The following is a 19,813-nucleotide window of genomic DNA, read 5'->3' as shown; positions in this document are numbered from 1 at the left end:
CAGGGGCTGTCATACCAACCCGGTCTCACGAAAAGACGTGACACTGTCACGTTATTTAATCTATTGAAACGTGATCAGGATCACGTATTTTCAAAATTTTCGTGTTTACAAGCACAAATTTCAAACCCATGTATTTCAATTGGAAGTATTTGTCGTGTCACCAGCACGACTTCCAAACTAAGGTTCTGTGCGGGAGCGTTCTCCCTAATGTCCCTTAAGGAGCTCCGTACAGTACATTTATTGTTAAAAATTGTGAACAATATGACAGCTTTAGGCCACCCGTTTCTACTTTCACCTTTGATTCTGAGAAATTGTGACAATTCACGGATATAGGCTATTAAATGCAGGTGCGCTGCTCAGGCAAACCGCAAAAGAAAAAAGGGTAGCTGCTTAATCTGATCTTTTTAGAATTGTATGTCTTGATGTTTTGATCTAACCATAGATCTATTGTCTTGTTTTTGGCTATGTGAATGGAAGTCCGCGTCGATGCCTCGCAAGTCCAGTGTCGCGAGCGGACGTGACATCTAGAAGTCATACCGTATAATAATGGGTTATCATTAATATTGATGCGTAGGGGTTGATTATAACTCTTGTTTATTGTTTATACCACAGTCTGGGGGAATACTCGTATTCTGATTGGCTGCAGGGTGTGTATTATCTCCTGATATAGGCCTACCAGACCCCTGCTAAGTAGTTCCAGTCAGTGTTTAGATTCTCTGCCCGAGCCCGACCCGACCCGACCTGCGGGCCGGGTCGGGTCGATATTTCCCATCACTATCCTCGGGCCGGGCCTTTGATCGAGCGTTTTTACTTTTATTTTATCATTATCATAAATTAGCCTAATCTGAGGAGAAATCTATGCCATAAACAGAAATATTATGGGTCTTTATTACACGGGTCTTCTCAATGCCGTGGAACGCTCCGTTCACTTGCATGGGTCCGGGGATATCTCGGGATTGGTTTCTTTATTAATCGAATGGGAAATGCAATAGGCCTATTTTAGGACCGAATCACCGTTGAACTTGTTTCTAATAACATTTCTAGCGAGAAATATACTTTTTACTTGCATAATCTTTAGTCAGTGATTATGTCTGATCTTTAGTTTTATAGTTATTAGGAAGATTTTATCGGCTCGCTCGCATGTTTCAATGACGTCAGGTTGCTAAGGACGCTGCTTTCGCTAAACTAGCACACACACACACACACACACACACACACACACACACACACACACACACACACACACACACACACACACACACACACACACACACACACACAATGCATTTCGCTGCAGATATTCCCTCAATTATTATTACTTTCAAAACGTTGGCCAAGGTGGAATATCCTTTTTATTTGGGCTGCTTCTAGGACATTTTGGGTGGATTTTGAACGGTATGTGGGCGGGACGTTTTTTGCAGGACGTGGCAACCCTGCGCTGTTGCCCGGGGTGCTGAAATGCTCCGGAACAGATCTGGATCCACTTTGGCCAAAATAATTGTTTGCCCCCCCCCCCCCCCCCCTTAAATAAATTCTATGGCAGAATAAAGAATAAATTCATGCATTATCATTCAACTTGAACATGTGTTTTTACAGTATAGCGTGGTGGAGGGCTGACGTATGTTGCCCAACCCGGAAGTGAGCGTCGCCCTGGTTTCCCTTGACAAAAAGCCAACAGGTTTTTCCTTTGGATTTTGGATTATTGCAGAAAAATTAGCATATTTGAAGCACCTCCTCAAAAACTGAAAATAAATAAATAAATAAAAATATCTGTGCTCCAAAGAACGAAATGTAAACCAATGCATTCTGAATAATAATAATAATAATAATACATTTAATTTAGAGGCGCCTTTCAAGACACCCAAGGTCACTTTACAGAGCATATAGTCATCATTCAAAACTATGTAAAACAGACTAGGAATAAAAGAAAAACAGAGGTTAATCATGAAGAATAATAATAACTAATAACACTCAAATACGCCTACAGTGAAGGGGGGACCTCACTAACCACCACCAATGAGTAGCACCCACTTGGGTGATGAATGGGAGTGTTTCTCCGATTTTTCCATGCTACACAGAACGAAATGTAAACCCATGCAAATAAAGACTTCATGTTCATAATCATTTAAATATCATTAATCTCCTGAGTGTGTCGAGTGGTATTCTATTTTTTTCAACGGGGCTGCATCCAGTCACTTGACCGTCATGGTTGCTATGGTGGTTGCTATCGACCGCCCCCTCTAATCCTTACATGGTTCTAAAAACCACGCGGTAAAGGAGCTGCCGTCCATTGTGTTGTTTTTTGGGGGCCTTTATCAATAATGACCAGCTATAGATTTGCTTCCCGATGGAGATTCTTGACAAATTACATGTTATTTAGCATCTACACGTTAAGCTGAGTCCAATGAGATCAAGCTTGCCCTCTTGCCACACCGAGATCATGTCCTAGACGATATGTACCATGTAAAATACATTTGCTAGAGTGTCATGCTTGGTGTCATTGGACTCAGCTCAACGTGTAGATGCTAAATAATATGTCATTTGTCACAAATTTATATCGGAAAGTAAATCAATAGCTGCTCATTATTGATTAAGGCCTCCAATTTCGACAGCTAATTACTACCATTAAACATGTTCGAATATTGCAACCATTGCAATCGCCTGGAAGCGTAGATGTTGAAGGACACCTTGTTCGCCCTCTTACGACACCGGGAAGATATTTACATACTTCTGATTGACTAATGAATTGATTCAGCTATTCCCTCAGAAGTCTGGGGTCAAAAGGTCAAAAGCAGCCGACACCACGCCGCTTATGAGACAACAAAAGTTTATGTGTATTCCTCTCATAACTTTTTGTCATTATTAAAGAGAGGCCTGATTCTCCGATATGCAGGTTGGATGGCTACGGTGTAGGTCTGGGAAGAACTTCAGGCCAAAATCTTGCAAGCGAGCCGCTGGGTGGGTGCAACAAGATGGAGCACTTGCTGAGTCATTTCCTGTAAGCCACAGGTTGAAGCGTATATGCGTCCTTTGAGACCCCCTTTGATATATAAGAGACCCCAAGGCTTACTTAAATGTTGTCGACTCAGTCACCTATTGCATCACTTCCTTTAGGGCTTCGGCCTCCTAATTGATCATTGTAGTATAATTGAATGCCCTCTTTCATATATATGATACCTCCACCCCCGGGACGTGGCAGCAATTCTCCAAAACCATATGGGGAGGGGGGGGGGGGGGTGATGCTTGCTGACAGTAGGGGTGTACACTAGACATAAATAGGAAGCAAACTCAGGAGAAGGAATGTCCTCTCATAAATATTTATTCAATAAATTGTTTCAAATAACCCTGCCTCGTTAAATCAATGAGCTTGGTGTTTTGCTTTCAAAAATAGGTTATAGAAGAAGTCTAAACTGCACAAAATAAAAACATCCAAGCTGCCTTTTAAGGATACCTTGGAATATCTGTCTATTTTTTAACCATCTGACCCTAGTTTACGACAAAAACAACACAATGGACGGCAGCTCCTTTACCGCGTGGTTTTTAGAACCATGTAAGGATTAGAGGGGGCGGTCGATAGCAACCACCATAGCAACCATGACGGTCAAGTGACTGGATGCAGCCCCGTTGAAAAAAATAGAATACCACTCGACACACTCAGGAGATTAATGATATTTAAATGATTATGAACATGAAGTCTTTATTTGCATGGGTTTACATTTCGTTCTGTGTAGCATGGAAAAATCGGAGAAACACTCCCATTCATCACCCAAGTGGGTGCTACTCATTGGTGGTGGTTAGTGAGGTCCCCGCTTCACTGTAGGCGTATTTGAGTGTTATTAATTATTATTATTCTTCATGATTAACCTCTGTTTTTCTTTTATTCCTAGTCTGTTTTACATAGTTTTGAATGATGACTATATGCTCTGTAAAGTGACCTTGGGTGTCTTGAAAGGCGCCTCTAAATTAAATGTATTATTATTATTATTATTATTCAGAATGCATTGGTTTACATTTCGTTCTTTGGAGCACAGATATTTTTATTTATTTATTTATTTTCAGTTTTTGAGGAGGTGCTTCAAATATGCTAATTTTTCTGCAATAATCCAAAATCCAAAGGAAAAACCTGTTGGCTTTTTGTCAAGGGAAACCAGGGCGACGCTCACTTCCGGGTTGGGCAACATACGTCAGCCCTCCACCACGCTATACTGTAAAAACACATGTTCAAGTTGAATGATAATGCATGAATTTATTCTTTATTCTGCCATAGAATTTATTTTAGGGGGGGGGGGGGGGGGGGCATACAAGTCTTTTGGCCATAGTGGATCCAGATCTGTTCCGGAGCATTTCAGCACCCCGGGCAACAGCGCAGGGTTGCCACGTCCTGCAAAAAACGTCCCGCCCACATACCGTTCAAAATCCACCCAAAATGTCCTAGAAGCAGCCCAAATAAAAAGGATATTCCACCTTGGCCAACGTTTTGAAAGTAATAATAATTGAGGGAATATCTGCAGCGAAATGCATTGTGTGTGTGTGTGTGTGTGTGTGTGTGTGTGTGTGTGTGTGTGTGTGTGTGTGTGTGTGTGTGTGTGTGTGTGCTAGTTTAGCGAAAGCAGCGTCCTTAGCAACCTGACGTCATTGAAACATGCGAGCGAGCCGATAAAATCTTCCTAATAACTATAAAACTAAAGATCAGACATAATCACTGACTAAAGATTATGCAAGTAAAAAGTATATTTCTCGCTAGAAATGTTATTAGAAACAAGTTCAACGGTGATTCGGTCCTAAAATAGGCCTATTGCATTTCCCATTCGATTAATAAAGAAACCAATCCCAAGATATCCCCGGACCCATGCAAGTGAACGGAGCGTTCCACGGCATTGAGAAGACCCGTGTAATAAAGACCCATAATATTTCTGTTTATGGCATAGATTTCTCCTCAGATTAGGCTAATTTATGATAATGATAAAATAAAAGTAAAAACGCTCGATCAAAGGCCCGGCCCGAGGATAGTGATGGGAAATATCGACCCGACCCGGCCCGCGGGTCGGGTCGGGTCGGGCTCGGGCAGAGAATCTAAACACTGACTGGAACTACTTAGCAGGGGTCTGGTAGGCCTATATCAGGAGATAATACACACCCTGCAGCCAATCAGAATACGAGTATTCCCCCAGACTGTGGTATGAACAATAAACAAGAGTTATAATCAACCCCTACGCATCAATATTAATGATAACCCATTATTATACGGTATGACTTCTAGATGTCACGTCCGCTCGCGACACTGGACTTGCGAGGCATCGACGCGGACTTCCATTCACATAGCCAAAAACAAGACAATAGATCTATGGTTAGATCAAAACATCAAGACATACAATTCTAAAAAGATCAGATTAAGCAGCTACCCTTTTTTCTTTCGCGGTTTGCCTGAGCAGCGCACCTGCATTTAATAGCCTATATCCGTGAATTGTCACAATTTCTCAGAATCAAAGGTGAAAGTAGAAACGGGTGGCCTAAAGCTGTCATATTGTTCACAATTTTTAACAATAAATGTACTGTACGGAGCTCTTTAAGGGACATTAGGGAGAACGCTCCCGCACAGAACCTTAGTTTGGAAGTCGTGCTGGTGACACGACAAATACTTCCAATTGAAATACATGGGTTTGAAATTTGTGCTTGTAAACACGAAAATTTTGAAAATACGTGATCCTGATCACGTTTCAATAGATTAAATAACGTGACAGTGTCACGTCTTTTCGTGAGACCGGGTTGGTCATACATATATGGCCTGCTAAGCCCTTTGAGACTATACTGGTGATTAAGGGCTATGCAAATAAAATACAAATTAATTTAATTGTATGGTAGCTTTAGTGTGGCACAACATTAAACCACTTCTGTCAGCCATCCTTTCTTTAAGGGCTCCACACTGGGAGGTTCAAGGTTCCCGCTAACTGCTGTGAGACTTAATTAACCAGCCATTATGTGAACTTACAACGTATTACCGTTGGTCCGCCGTACACTTCCTGTCATCGTCTCCATGGTGATGATGTCCTCCGTCCTCTGAGCTTCTCTCTGGATCACCTCGTCACGTCTGAGCAAAGACAACAACCAGAACATGCATTTCATGCAGAACACGTGGTGAGTGCTGTAGTGTAAAGTGAACCAGGCCCGGCGGGCCGGCGTTAAGGGTGGGACTGACGGACCTAGGACCACCCACTGTTCAACAGCCCCACCAAAAACTTTTCTTCAAAATAATAAAAAATAATTATTATTATTATTACTTTTTTTTAAAGGCTTCTGAAATACTTTATTTTTGCAATGCAGCAAACTTTGTTGATATGATGCTTGATCCGATTTGCGTTAAAGGGCTGTTAATCTTCGTGAATGACCGTGAATTGCCGGTAAGCTATTGTATTAGTTATTATCTCATAATAGCCTAGGCTACATTTGAATGCATCTTCTTTGTATAATAAGCTCAGTCTGTTGCTAATGATATCGAAATGTTGTTGAAAACTTAAACAATTAAACAGAATTATGAAATAGTCTGCCTCATGTTATACGAGCATAACTAAACCATGTGGGAAACATTGGATTCCTGGCCACTTTTACAGTCTTAGGCCTCAGATCTATAAAGTGGCGTGCTAAAGCACAGCCAGATATGGTGCGTAATGGTAAAGATTCCAAAGCGCTCTTCTTTTGTCTGAACCAAGAGACGTTTTTACAATGCCGGACCCTACACACACTGGCGGTCTCTTTTTGATGTAAATGCGATTAGGCGCTCGGCAGTTGGGGGGGGGGCAATTGGTTAGCGGTGTGGCTGCGTTGTCTCTCTCTCTGTTGTCTAGATAAGATAACGCAGCGATATCAACATGAGCAGTTCTAACTGGAGAGATGGTGAAATCCGTGAGCTGCTGACCATCATGGGAGAGAAGGTGATGCAGTCACATTTAACAAAGACGTTGAAAGATGGTGCGATCTATGAGAAAGACGCAGAAGAACCTTGCGTGCCAAGCCGCGACCGAACCGGCTTGGCAGTGTAAAAAGGCCTAAGGAACGTTCGCGGATAGGTCCTCCTATGCACCGAAACTTTTTACATTGCAACAAAATATCTAAAAAACATCAAGCTATTCAAATCTCTATTATGCACAGATAATACACCAGTATATTAGTCAGTCATTTGTATTAGGTTGAACAGGGATTTGATAAGGACCACCCACAATTGGTCTGGCCCATCCACAACTGGAATAATATGTATCCTGAAGCTACAAAGTTGAATGCGTGAAGAAATGTTGAACTGCTGAACCCAAGTCAACATATTGGAACAGAGTTCAAGGCTAAATGGAGTTAATAGTTCACATACAAACCATTGTAATAATGTCAAAAAATCGAAGATATCAGAATTAAAACTAATAGCTAAACTGGGTGGGTATGGTTGTTTACAGAGCCCTCCTAACAACCCCAGTGTCTTTGATCTCTCTCAGAGTAAATAGGGGAACCAAACGGCCACACTCCACCCTAACTCACAAGGACGAGTTGAAAGGGAGAGCTGCTCTATGAATAGACGCGGCCCAGGGGGCAGTTGGCTCACCTGAAGCCTAGGAAGCCGGTGAAGATGAGGGGGAAGAATACCATGGAGAGGAAGACTCTCCACAAAGGATTCTCCACAGCAAGCTCACCACACCAGATCTGGGTCAGCAGCATCTGCAACACACACACACACACACACACACGCACGCACGCACGCACGCACGCACGCACGCACGCACCCGCACACACACACACACACACACACACACACACACACACACACACATGGATTGATTAAAGATCAATTTCACTTTAAGGATTAACATTAATATGAGTTCCCCTAGCATGCCTATGGTCCCCGAGTAGCTAGAAATGGCGTTAGGTGTAAAACGAGCACTAGGTATTCTGCTCCGCCTTTGAAAAATAATAGCTCAGACGCTCCGATTTCGAATTTGGCCCCATATATACAAGTTACCTCCTTTTTCTCTGCCTTGCCCGCCCAGAGAATTTGGCCCGCAATGAGACAATGAGCTACGACCGTGCGAGCACCACATGTGTGTGTGTGTGTGTGTGTGTGTGTGTGTGTGTGTGTGTGTGTGTGTGTGTGTGTGTGTGTGTGTGTGTGTGTGTGTGTGTGTGTGTGTGTGTGTGTGTGTGTGTGTGTGTGTGTGTGTGTGTGTGTGTGTGTGTGTGGGGGGAGGGGGGGGGGGTGAGATTACACACAACGCAATTGTTGTACACTTCTTTGTTATTTGGAACAAAGAAGTATAACCGATCTGCTGTTGGTGTTATGGTGCATAACACATCGATTCTCTGACATCTCCGGTATTTCCACAACGAGACTCGTGGCGGTTATCTTAAGCCCAGCCAGTTCAGACCAAAGATTCACCTTGCAACGGCTTGCAACGAGACGGTTTTAGAACGTCGCAGGGGCGGTGTGAACGGGTCGTTGCAAGCCGTTGCAAGGAGTTGCAAGGCGTCGCAAGGAGTTGCAAGGAGTCGCCAGAGATTGAACATGTCCAATCGCAAGGTCCAGTTTTAGAACGCGGCTAAGCCCAGTTCAGACCAAAGATTCACCTTGCAACGGCTTGCAACTCGCAACGCCTTGCAACGCCTTGCAACGCCTTGCAACGAGACGGGCTGCGACGTTCTAAAACTGGGCAGTTCACACCGGCTGCAACGCGCTGCAACGGGCTGCGACGCTAGGTGGTTTCCATAGCAACTGTGAACGCTCTGGCACAGCTGAGAGCCGCAACATCATAATTTGCGTAGGTTAGATTAGTTAGGTTTGCAATTAGTTTTATTTTTATTTTGCTTGAGAGTAGGCTAGAGTTACTGTGTTTTGTCATTCTCCACTACATCTGCATTGGAGTAAATAGCTGGAGCTTACAGTTAGTTTATATTACCCGTTGTACTTGGATACATTGCATTTTCCGTTAGTTGAATTTCAGTTTGATCTGTCTTTGTTCACCATCGGCTCAACTATTACTTGGAGAAGGATAACTTAATCATGAAAAGGAGAAGACGGCGAGTTATAAAGCCAAGAATATGGAGCCGCAGTTGGGTACTTCAGCGGCAGAAACAGGGTGCCTACGCCAATCTGTGTAGAGAGCTGGAAGTCGGGGATATCGACCAACGTCGTATAGGACAGGTTGATCATCCAGCAACTGAATTAAGTTCTCCTCCCTCTCCTCGGACCAGAAGTCTGCCATCTTCGGATCTTTTTATGCTGGAGTGGACAGTACGGGACCGGGACGGAGTAAGGCCGTGACGTACAAGTTGTTCTGTGCTGTGATTGGCTGAAGAGGAATAGTTAAATCGCCGCGTTCTAAAACTGGACCTTGCGATTTGACATGTTCAATCTCTGGCGACTCCTTGCAACGCCTTGCGACGCCTTGCAACGCCTTGCAACGGCTTGCAACGGCTTGCAACGACCCGTTCACACCGCCCCTGCGACGTTCTAAAACCGTCTCGTTGCAAGCCGTTGCAAGGTGAATCTTTGGTCTGAACTGGGCAAATTTATTATAGCCCAGTTCAGACCAAAGATTCACCCTTCAGCCCTTTCTCTTCAGCCAATCATAGCACAGAACAACTTGTACGTCACGGCCTTACTCCGTCCCGGTAGCGAAGGGTGGTAGCGGGAAGCTCGTGAATATTCATGAGGGAACTCATCCCTGATTGGCTGGGACTTGGCGGGACTTGTTGGCTGGGACTTGGCTCGCTGGGACGCAAATTAATTAAACGTTGTTATAAATCAACACGAATAATGTGTCACATGATACCCACCTACTACACGGCAACTCTATAGCTACCTTTCTGTAAGTACAAACGTTAGCTCACTCGTCTAAAAGCCCCTGTGAAACTGTTATGTGTCACAGGGGATACTGTAGTAAATCCTTTTTGTATTTATTATATTTTAGAACGTTATGTATAGCGCATCGGCAAATGAATGAAACGTTTGTTATAAATCAACACGAATCATTTTAGCAATAATGTGACACATGATGCCCACCTACTACACGGCAACTCTATAGCTACCTTTCTGTAAGTACAAACGTTAGCCCACTCGTCTAAAAGCCCCTGTGACGCATAACAGTTTCACAGGGGCTTTTAGACGAGTGAGCTAACTGTAGTAAATCCTTTTTGTAATTATTATATTTTATAACGTAATGTGTAGCGCATCGCAGTGCTTTCGGCAGCTGGTGAAGTTTGTCCATGTCTTGATATTTCCATTAAGATTCCATTCTGTTCTGTTTCTAGAAGTGATGAGCATAATGACAGGATTTATTAAAGCTTGCAACATTTGCCAGACCCATGTCAACTTTGAGGAGAGATGGAGCTGCTGGAGGTTAGGTGTAGATGGATAAGAATAAACCGTATGATTTCTGATATTTGTTCATAGTGGTTCTGCCACACCCCACAACCAATTACATTATAGAAAGAAGGGCCATAAAATCTGTAGGCCTATCCATAGAATATTTTCGCGCAGGGCTACATGAATTTTAATATTGATTTTCACCTATCAATCCACCTACTACACGGCAACTCTATAGCTTAGCTACCTTTCTGTAAGTGCCAAAACAAACGTTAGCTCGTAGGGGTGCAACGGATCACAAAGCTCACGGTTCGGATCGGGTCACGGTTTTTGAGTCACGGGTCGGATCATCTTCGGATCAACAACAACAATGAAGATAACAAGACAAATGTGACTTTAAATAAAATCTTCAACAGTGTAAAAACAAAATAAAGTGACAAATTAGTTAATAATCCTGCTTCCTTTAAGCATGGTCAATATTTAAAAAATGTTCAATCTGAGGCATTATTCCTTCTTCTTTTTAACATGGATAGGATAGTAAATAATCCCTAACCCTGGATTTACAATTCAGGATGTCTTCATTTCCTGGGGAGAGTTTAGAGTCTACACTCTCCCAAGGCAATGCAGACATCCTTATCTTCATTTTTTTTGTTTGGTAGCGAAATACAGTTTATGTGGTGTTTTATTAGGCATTTTGTAAATCCAATTGATTTCGGTTGGGAGACTCATTGCTCATTGCAAGGGGGGTTGGTTGTAGTCTTTTCGCTCGGTTCTAGCCCTACTGTTGATAAGGCGAACCGAGCGAAAAGACTACAACCAAACCTAAACACGTCCGGTTCCGGTTTACGTTCAATGGGATTTACGGAACGCCAAATAAAACACAACAGAAACTGTATTTCGCTATGATACTTGATGATGTTGTTAATACCGGAATTGTCCTCTAAACATGCTCTGATCACGTCAACGCACAATTATTTTTTTTTATCAGCCGATCCGCGGATCACTTGCGTCCCGAACCGTGATGGTTGATCCGTACGGATCGCGGGAAACCCATGAACCGTTGCACCACTATGAGCTCGTAATGCTAACTTGTCTAAAAACAACTACTGTATTACATGTGTCACGCTATTGATGCAATGATTTGTGTTGATTTATAACAACGTTTCATTTATTTGCGTTCGTGATTTTCACAAGCCCTCTGTTTTCACAAGCCCTCTGACAAAGTCCCAGCGAGCCAAGTCTCAGCCAATGAGGGATGAGTTCCCTCATGAATATTCACAAGCTTCCCGCTACCACCCTGCAAAAAATAAACTTGCGTCCCGGTACCGTACTGTCCACTAAAAATCCGAAGATGGCAGACTTCTGGGGCCGGATTCACAAAGCATTCTCAGGAACTTCTTATATTTTTTGGGAGGGGGGAGAATTTAATTTGCTTGCTGGAGGAGCAACCTGTCCTTTACGACGTTGGCAGTAATGCCCTGTTTTAGAGATGCACCGATTGCAAAATTCTTGGCCGATACCGATTTCCGGTTTTTAAGGAGGTCTGACCTGCCAAAACCGGTTTTTCCGATACCGATTTTCTAAGAAATAATTATAATCATATAATAGCAGTGATGTTGATAGGTTTTCAATGTAGTGAGTCCCCGGGACCCACAGGTGGCGAGTTGGGTGGGTCCCTGAGAAATTCAATGGGTCCCGACTCCCCAGTTTAAAAAATGTGTTTCTTTTTTATTATTAGTCTATTTCTTAAATTAAATTAATAGTGTTAAACTCAATACATGAAATTGTCATCTGAAAAGCGCAGCCATTTGTAGTATGTGGTGAGCCACTGCTTCAGAAAAGTTCGCTTTTTTTGGGAGGAACATGTAGAAGGTTGAGGCACTTCTTCTGCAGTGGGCTCATCAGGCTCAGTAGAGGGGGAGGCAGAAGTAGGTACAGGCAATGTTGAGGTACTCTCTCTAGGCTGATCAGAGTCAGGGAGGAGTGCAGAGGTAGTGGGGACAGAAAATGCAGCTGCAATAGTTTGCTGACCTGCAATAGGTTTAATCTTTTTCTTTGGTGGTATTTTTGCGTTCTCTCTTCTCTGCCTGTTTCTCGAGAAAAACTGGATCTCGTTGGAAGCGCGATGTATGCGCAGGCGCCGTTTGGGCATAACAATATGGCGGCTGCCGTTCAATGTCGTTTTCATCACCACCACCGGATTATGTTTCATTTATTTCATTACAGCACGTCCCCTAAACGTTACAACATAATCGACACGAATGAGCACAGCATCGAGCAGTGGAAACCTGGGTTTATTTACTATGAAGTTCGTATTTTTAATTGTTGAAATGAAATCAGCGGTGACAAGCTAGTTGTTTTGGTAGCAGCTAAATTAGCATGTCGCGATACTTTGTACAGGGGATCACGTCTGCGTCTGCGCAGAGGGTTGAAACAGCGCTTGTCCGGCCTGCTCACAAGAAGGTTTCTTTGGCCAGTTACTGTACATTAAACACGAGTTGTTTAATGTTCACAATGTATCGTTTTTCATGGGGAAAATGAGATGCGTCCCCGGGACGCATGGATAGTGAGTTTAGTGCGTCCTTTCAGATTTTAATGCGACATGTTTTCTTTCCGCGCTCTGGGCGCCTTGAGCTGCTACGCACCGCGCATGCGGGTGAGTTTGATCGGCCGAAAACCGGAAATTACGACAGTGACCGGCCGGTCACCGATTGTGGCCGATTGGATACAAAACCGGCTTTTTTAATCGGCGGCCGATTGATCGGTGCATCTCTACCCTGTTTACACCTACCCGATAGTGGGCCCCGATGGTGCCCGATGGCTAAATCAGCAGCTATCGTTATAACATCGGCAAATAGCGTGGTTGCATCGGGAAACACCGTTACTCTTCCCGGGAACATCGTTAGACAACGGGAAGAAACGGGAAGAAATGCTCAATGATCGGGCAACATCGGCAAAGAACGAACATGTTTGTTAATTTTGGGTCTATCGGGGTAGAATCAGTTACCAGGTGTTGCTATGGGCTAATCGGCTATAATCGGGAATAGAACGGGAGTATAACGTAAGACATCGCAAATCGTTCGGGAATTTTCCTGGGCACATCGACTATATTCGTTAATCTTCCGCGCTTTATCGTGTTTTATCGTCTTTATATCGGCAACCTCAACACACGAAAGACCCTCGAGAACCCTAGACAAATAACGATTGTGAGTGACCAGATTGTGTTAAAGGTTGGGTACGCGATTTGCGAAACGCCAGCAGATTTTGAAAATACACAACTCAAATGGTCCTACCCCCTCTCCTTCAACGCTGACTCTGACTCCACCCATTCCAAGTACCTGGACGCGCAATCATGCACGAGCGCGAACAGAGATGCGCGAGAGCGAGCCAGACTAGCGTAGGTTTTCGTTTAACAACATGGCACTACATTCAGCTGTAAATTACACCCAGTACCGCGGGAAGCAGGGGTTTTGGGGGTGCTGCAACACCCCCTGTCCGAGGCCCTGTCTTATCACAGAAAAATATCATTTTTAAAAACTCCAGCCAAAGTGGAGATTTCTGAAAACGCCGGTTATGTGTTGTCGTATCAACGGGGAGAAACGGGATTTTAGGTTCTGAAGCGTCACATTATGCACCAGGAAATGCTTAACGTCATGTGAGCGTCCGCTGTACCGTATTGGTCCGAATATAAACACAAACCCCATTGTAATACGACCTATATTTGGAAAAAAGATTTGAAGACCAGATCTTGATTTCATGAAAATTGTATTAATTGAAATAATATACGAAAATAAAAAGGCATAGAATAAAACACTGCATTGCCACTAAACAGTAGTGCAAATAGGCCGTACTGATGTGTACACCAAAGACTTCCTGACACTCCTCTGCCCCGCTGTGTTCGCTCTGGCTGTGGTCGCTCCGAACTGTTTTGGCCCGTGGCAAAGCGAGTCATCCTCGCTGCTGTCCAAGGCATGTTGAGACGCAGCATTTATTTAATGCTCATATGTCCTAGTGCTGAAAAAAGGCTATATGAAAAAGTGTGAGGGTAGCGGTGGTGCGCTAAACTTGTTCTGTGAGCAGCTGGATGTGAACCATGGTGTGAAGGAAGTGAACACAACGATCGATTTTCAACTTTGCGAGCATGCACTGGTGTAATTGAGCTGCGCTGCTATATATCTTTTTTATCAATGTGACGAGTTGCGAGTCTAGTGCAGGCCGGGGTTTTTTTTCCAGCACCCCCTGCTGAGAATACGTTCTCGCGGCTATGGTTGCACCAGATGTTCTAAACATTAAACGGTCACATAAATCATTACTATTTTTAGAAAATGTATGTTTGTTTCATATAATTGTATTGGAAGTCCTGGTTTTCACTAGGGTTGCCGCGGTGTGGACATTTTCACACCGAGTAATACACTCGTCTCAACACCGGTATTACCGAGTATAAACGGTATAAACTTTGAAACTAGGTCAACCGCCACACAAGCATCGGTTTTTAGACCCTTCTCGTCCTTCAGTTGCCGCCAACGTTCAAAAGCAGCGCCTAGGATTATTCTTGATTTCAGTTTTTCTCTTTCAGCGTTTTTATTATCAATTACTCTCTGAAAAAGAGTTTTCCTTCTCTTTGCTGGTGGTGGTGGTGGGGATGGTGGCGTCTTGTCTGCCATGGAAATTGTCTTCTACTGCTAGGTCCAAATGTGGATTAACTAGTTCCAGTAGATACCGCAGGATAACAACAAACAGGAGCTTGCTCTGGGTCACGAGCTCTGGGTCACGAGTACTGCACGAAGGGGTCGCGCGCGGGGCGCGGGGGAGGGGGAGTGCAGTACGACCGTTTGATTGACGTACTTACTGTCCAATGCAACGAGGTGGCAATCCAAATGATTGGCTGGAGTTTTTCGAGCCCTGCCCGTTCCACAGATGATTGACAAGTTTAATTTTCATGTCAGTACTTCTGACTCAGTGGCTGTAAGCGGGTTATGATAAGGATTTCAAGTAATTTTGCAAAAATGGCCAAAAAAGCGAATTCCGTACCCAACCTTTAAGGAAGACCCTCAATCTGCCACTTGGGTATAAATAGGGGGTGATGGATGGATGTCCTACCTTTATAATTACAGGGTACTTCGCCCATTTAGAACCGGCGTTCTATTATTATAAAATCGCTATTGTAATATAAATATATAAATAAATATCAGTCTAAACCAGTCTCCCCTTTGCCTTCTCCCGAAATGACGCCAAATGACGCCAAACGCGTCATTTGACGTGTTTGGCGTCATTCGAAATGACGTCAAATGACGCCAAACGCACTTCGGGTGTCTTCCCTGGCATAAATCGTTATGTTATCATTATAACATCGGGTATGTGTAAATGCTACCCCGATAAATTGACCCGATCATACATTTTTAGCCCGATGTCACCCGAATCACCCCGACTTCCACATCGGTGGTCCATCGGCCATTAGCGGCCATTAGCGGGATGGTGTAAACGGGGCATTATGGGTATAGCAACAGGGACAGCAAGAAGAAAGCATGTTGCGACATTGCGTTGGCACTTGGTGTGGTGTTATAAAGCGTCTTAGAGTACCATATTAAGCGCTATACAAATTTCATTTATTATTATTATTATTATTATTAAGTTCAACTCGTGACCGTGTTAACTGGTGACCATTAGCCGAATCCGTTGTTTGTTGTCGTGGCTACGCCAGCTGTTGGAAATTGGGCCAGACACGTAGCTGTCCTTGCGAATGCCTCTTTGATTTGTCTTTCAATAAAATGTCAAAAACATTCCCATCTCATTCATATTTGGAGTGTAATTGGAAGAAACTTGTCACGTAGAACCGTTTTAAGCCGAAATAAATGAAAAACGAATGCTTAAAATATGATACATTACGGGATTCAAACTCATACCATCGTGGGGGGGGATATTTATAAGGTCGCTCGGATTTCATTCCGTTGTACCGTGGACCCACATAGAAATTTTCCGCAAAAAAATTATAAATTCTTCGTGAAAACACGAAAGGCAGCCAGATCAACTTGTGAACTTGCGTTCACAGTTGCTAGGGAAACCAACTACCGTCGCAGACCGTTGCAGCGCGTTGCAGCCAGTGTGAACTGCCCAGTTTTAGAACGTCGCAGCCCGTCTCGTCGCAAGGCGTCGCAAGGAGTTGTGAGTTGCAAGTCGTTGCAAGGTGAATCTTTGGTCTGAACTGGGCTTAAAGCCCAGTTCAGTTAGTTAGTTAGTCCAGTTTCAAAAAGTATAAGTTTGAACAGGGGCGGATGGTGTATAGGGGCGAGTTGGGTGACGCACTACCAACTGGGAGAAAGAGGATTTTTTTTCTAACAAATTCTATCGCAGCAAAAGTAGTTTTCAGTGTTCTAGATGTATTATCTGTCATTGTCCAATCAGAATCGTCAGATTCAAGTTGCGTTTCAAATGGTCCCGCCTCTCTGGGCGAATTCGTTGACGTGGAAAATCGCCCAAGGGTTCTCCCATTGACTGTCATGTTTAAAAAAAAAAATAGGAAAATTAGCCTTCAATGCATTTTCAACGGGGATTTTGGACTCGCCCTAACGTGCTTGCGTCATACGTAACCGAGCAAAGAGCGCAAAGGGATATCTTCGACCTCTTGCTAATTTCAACATGGCTGCTGTGTGCAATTCCGTTGCGTCTCTGAAAGAATTTCCTTTTAGTCGACGATCCAATTCAGAGAAATTGGCATTAAAACAATCAGGACCTCCAAGACCAAAATTAATAAAAAAAAGCGGTCACACGTCGACATTCTGTACCAGAAGCTCCAGAAGAAGGACATTGATGCAGTCTTAATCAAAAGGGCCCTCGAGAGCTTCACAAGCAGTGTGCAGACCACTAGGTAAGATAACATTTATATTATTTGATTCTTCTCAAAGCAAAGCTTTGTTATGAGAACATATGCATGAAAGGAGATTGTATTTGTGTTCTTTTTTATAATATATTATATTGCCAGTGGTGTAATCTAGCATGCTTTACCCTGTGCTGGACATCCTGGTTAGGCGAGGCACAATGAATAGTTTAAAAAACTGTTTAACGCTAACATTATGCATCCCTGCCCATTTTAAGTGGGTATACTCATCATGCCTTCAGTGTGTCTTGAACAACCACACATAAAAGGTTTCCCATATTATATTGATATTTTATCGTATTTGTCTAAATGCATCCTTTACTGTAGATAGATTTATGAGTGAAGTTACCAACACAATAGATAAAGAAACAGTGTTTAACACTAACATTATGCATTCCTGCCCATTGTAAGTGGGTATGCTGACATCTTTTTACTGGATAAAGTGTGAACATGTGCATCACGTAGACTACAGTGCTGTACACAGCCTAACAAACACATTATTGGTTTGTTTGCATTCAGAGACTCTGACCAGCTGCAAGAGCCATCAGGAACCGACAGACCAAGGACAGCTTTGACAGAAGAGGCGAAGCAGAGGCTGTCTGAAGAGGTCTGCGACACCATCCCGGCTCACACCAAAGCGAGGTTCTCTTTCACTGGCCACCTTGTGAGTGCTACCTTAGTACAAGGAAATATGTTTTAAAGGTACTGTCATGTACTGATGACGTCAGCACGTCAACGTTGTAACGGTCATTCTTGACGGAGACACCATGAAGTAAAGTACGGTAAAACTTGGCTCTCAGTGTGTGCGTGATTCAATTCAGTTTCTAGGCATAACATGCCATTAGAAGTGTAACATTGGCGACGAGGATAACCAAGCTCGGTACTAGTTAAATCTGAAGTGAGTTTAGTTTGTCTACGAGATGGAGAACAATAATTCTAACGTGCCAAAATTTGAGTGCTACAATGAGCCTGCTACGCTAGGACCTCGCTGGACACGGTGGCTAACAGCGTTTGAGCTGTTCGCAGACGGCAAAGGATTGATTATGGCGGAAAATGTGAGCGATAACACAAAAATTCAGAGAAGGGCATTACTTTTGCATCACGCTGGGACAGATGTGCAGGATGTCTTTTCCACTCTTGAGGACACGGGAGGTTCAGAGGACTATTTCAAGGCAGTTGATGCTCTGAAGAACTACTTTGTGCCTCAGGTGAATACCGCATTCGCGCGCCAATCTTTCTATCAAATATCACAGAACAATGGGGAGACTGTACAGCAGTTTGTAACGCGTTTGCGGCAGACAGCCAAAGACTGTGCTTTTGGGGCTGACATGGCTAACCAGCTAAGGGATGCTGTACTGAGTAGATGCACTTCGGAATATGTGCGGAGAAAGTTGCTCGAGGAGGGCTCGGCATTGACTCTGGCAAGAGCGCTGGAGATCGCTGCACAATGTGAACGTGTTGAACAGCAAATGGCGGCCATGCGTGTGAGTAGCACGGAGGCTAAAGGCACTGAGACTGTAAACCAGATAGCCAAAGGAAAATGGGCGAATAAGAGCCGAAAACGTGATGGAGAGGAAAAAGGGAAAGAGAAAGTGTGCTTTAGATGTGGGCACGGAGACCACTTTGCAAAAGATGAGAAATGCCCAGCACATGGACAAACCTGCAGAAAATGCAATGGTAAAGACCACTACGCCAAAATGTGCAAATCTAAAGCTAGCAAGGGGTCAGTGAAATATGTAGACTCAAGAAAGGAAGAAAAGCAGGATAATGATTTTGCATTTGTAGTACGTGACAATAGCTGCATTGACAGACTAACATTTAATGTGGGAGGTGTAGACCTAGTGATGTTAATTGACTCAGGGGCTACGACCAACATAGTAGATGAAAATACATGGGAAGGATTAAAGAAAGAAAAGATACAGTGTAAGTCATTCAAGTCAGATAAAAAACTATACACATACTCATCAAATGAACCACTACCAGTGAAGGGAGTATTCACATGTGAAGTGAGGATAGGGAAAAGGGAAACAAAAGCAGAATTGACAGTAATAGCAGGTCAGGGAGTACCGCTATTAGGCCGAGAGACAGCTACAAGGCTGGGTGTGCTAAAGGTGGGTGTAGATGTAGCAGCGGTTACTGATGTAAAGGCAGAGGTTAGAGGGAAGTACCCAAAGCTCTTCACAGGGGTGGGTAAACTCAATACCAAGCAAATCAGGCTGCACATCGACGACAATGTGGAACCCATAGCACAACCACTGAGACGGATACCATTCCACCTGAGAGAGGCGGTTGACAAGAAAATAGAGGAGCTGCTGAGAATGGACATTATCGAGAAGGTTGAGGGTCCAACACCGTGGGTAAACCCAGTCGTAGTAGTTCCAAAAGCAAAAGACACTGACATTTGTCTATGCCTAGACATGAGAATGGCAAACAGAGCTATTATCAGAGGAAGATATCCGATCCCGACAGTTGATGAACTGCTACACGATATGAATGGCTCAGTTGTGTTTAGTAAGCTCGATCTAAAATGGGGCTACCACCAGATGGAGCTCACAGAAAAGTCAAGAGCTATAACGACGTTCGCCGTGCACAGTGGAACA

The 19,813-nt window shown here is 43.6% G+C and overlaps 1 protein-coding gene across 1 annotated transcript in view; it reads right to left on the bottom strand.

Annotated features, from left to right (window-relative positions):
• Positions 1 to 19,813, bottom strand: part of trpm2 (transient receptor potential cation channel, subfamily M, member 2) — a 91,894-nt gene that overhangs the window by 31,842 nt on the left and 40,239 nt on the right. The window contains 2 exon segments of the mRNA XM_056579306.1: positions 5,986 to 6,088; positions 7,586 to 7,698. Coding sequence (XP_056435281.1) covers positions 5,986 to 6,088; positions 7,586 to 7,698 — 216 coding nt within the window.

This window comes from Gadus chalcogrammus, chromosome 20, assembly GCF_026213295.1.
Source record: "Gadus chalcogrammus isolate NIFS_2021 chromosome 20, NIFS_Gcha_1.0, whole genome shotgun sequence".
NCBI classification, from domain to species: domain Eukaryota; kingdom Metazoa; phylum Chordata; class Actinopteri; order Gadiformes; family Gadidae; genus Gadus; species Gadus chalcogrammus.
The sequence above is the reverse complement of the archived record's forward strand: the minus strand, read 5'-3'. Positions and strand labels throughout refer to the sequence as shown.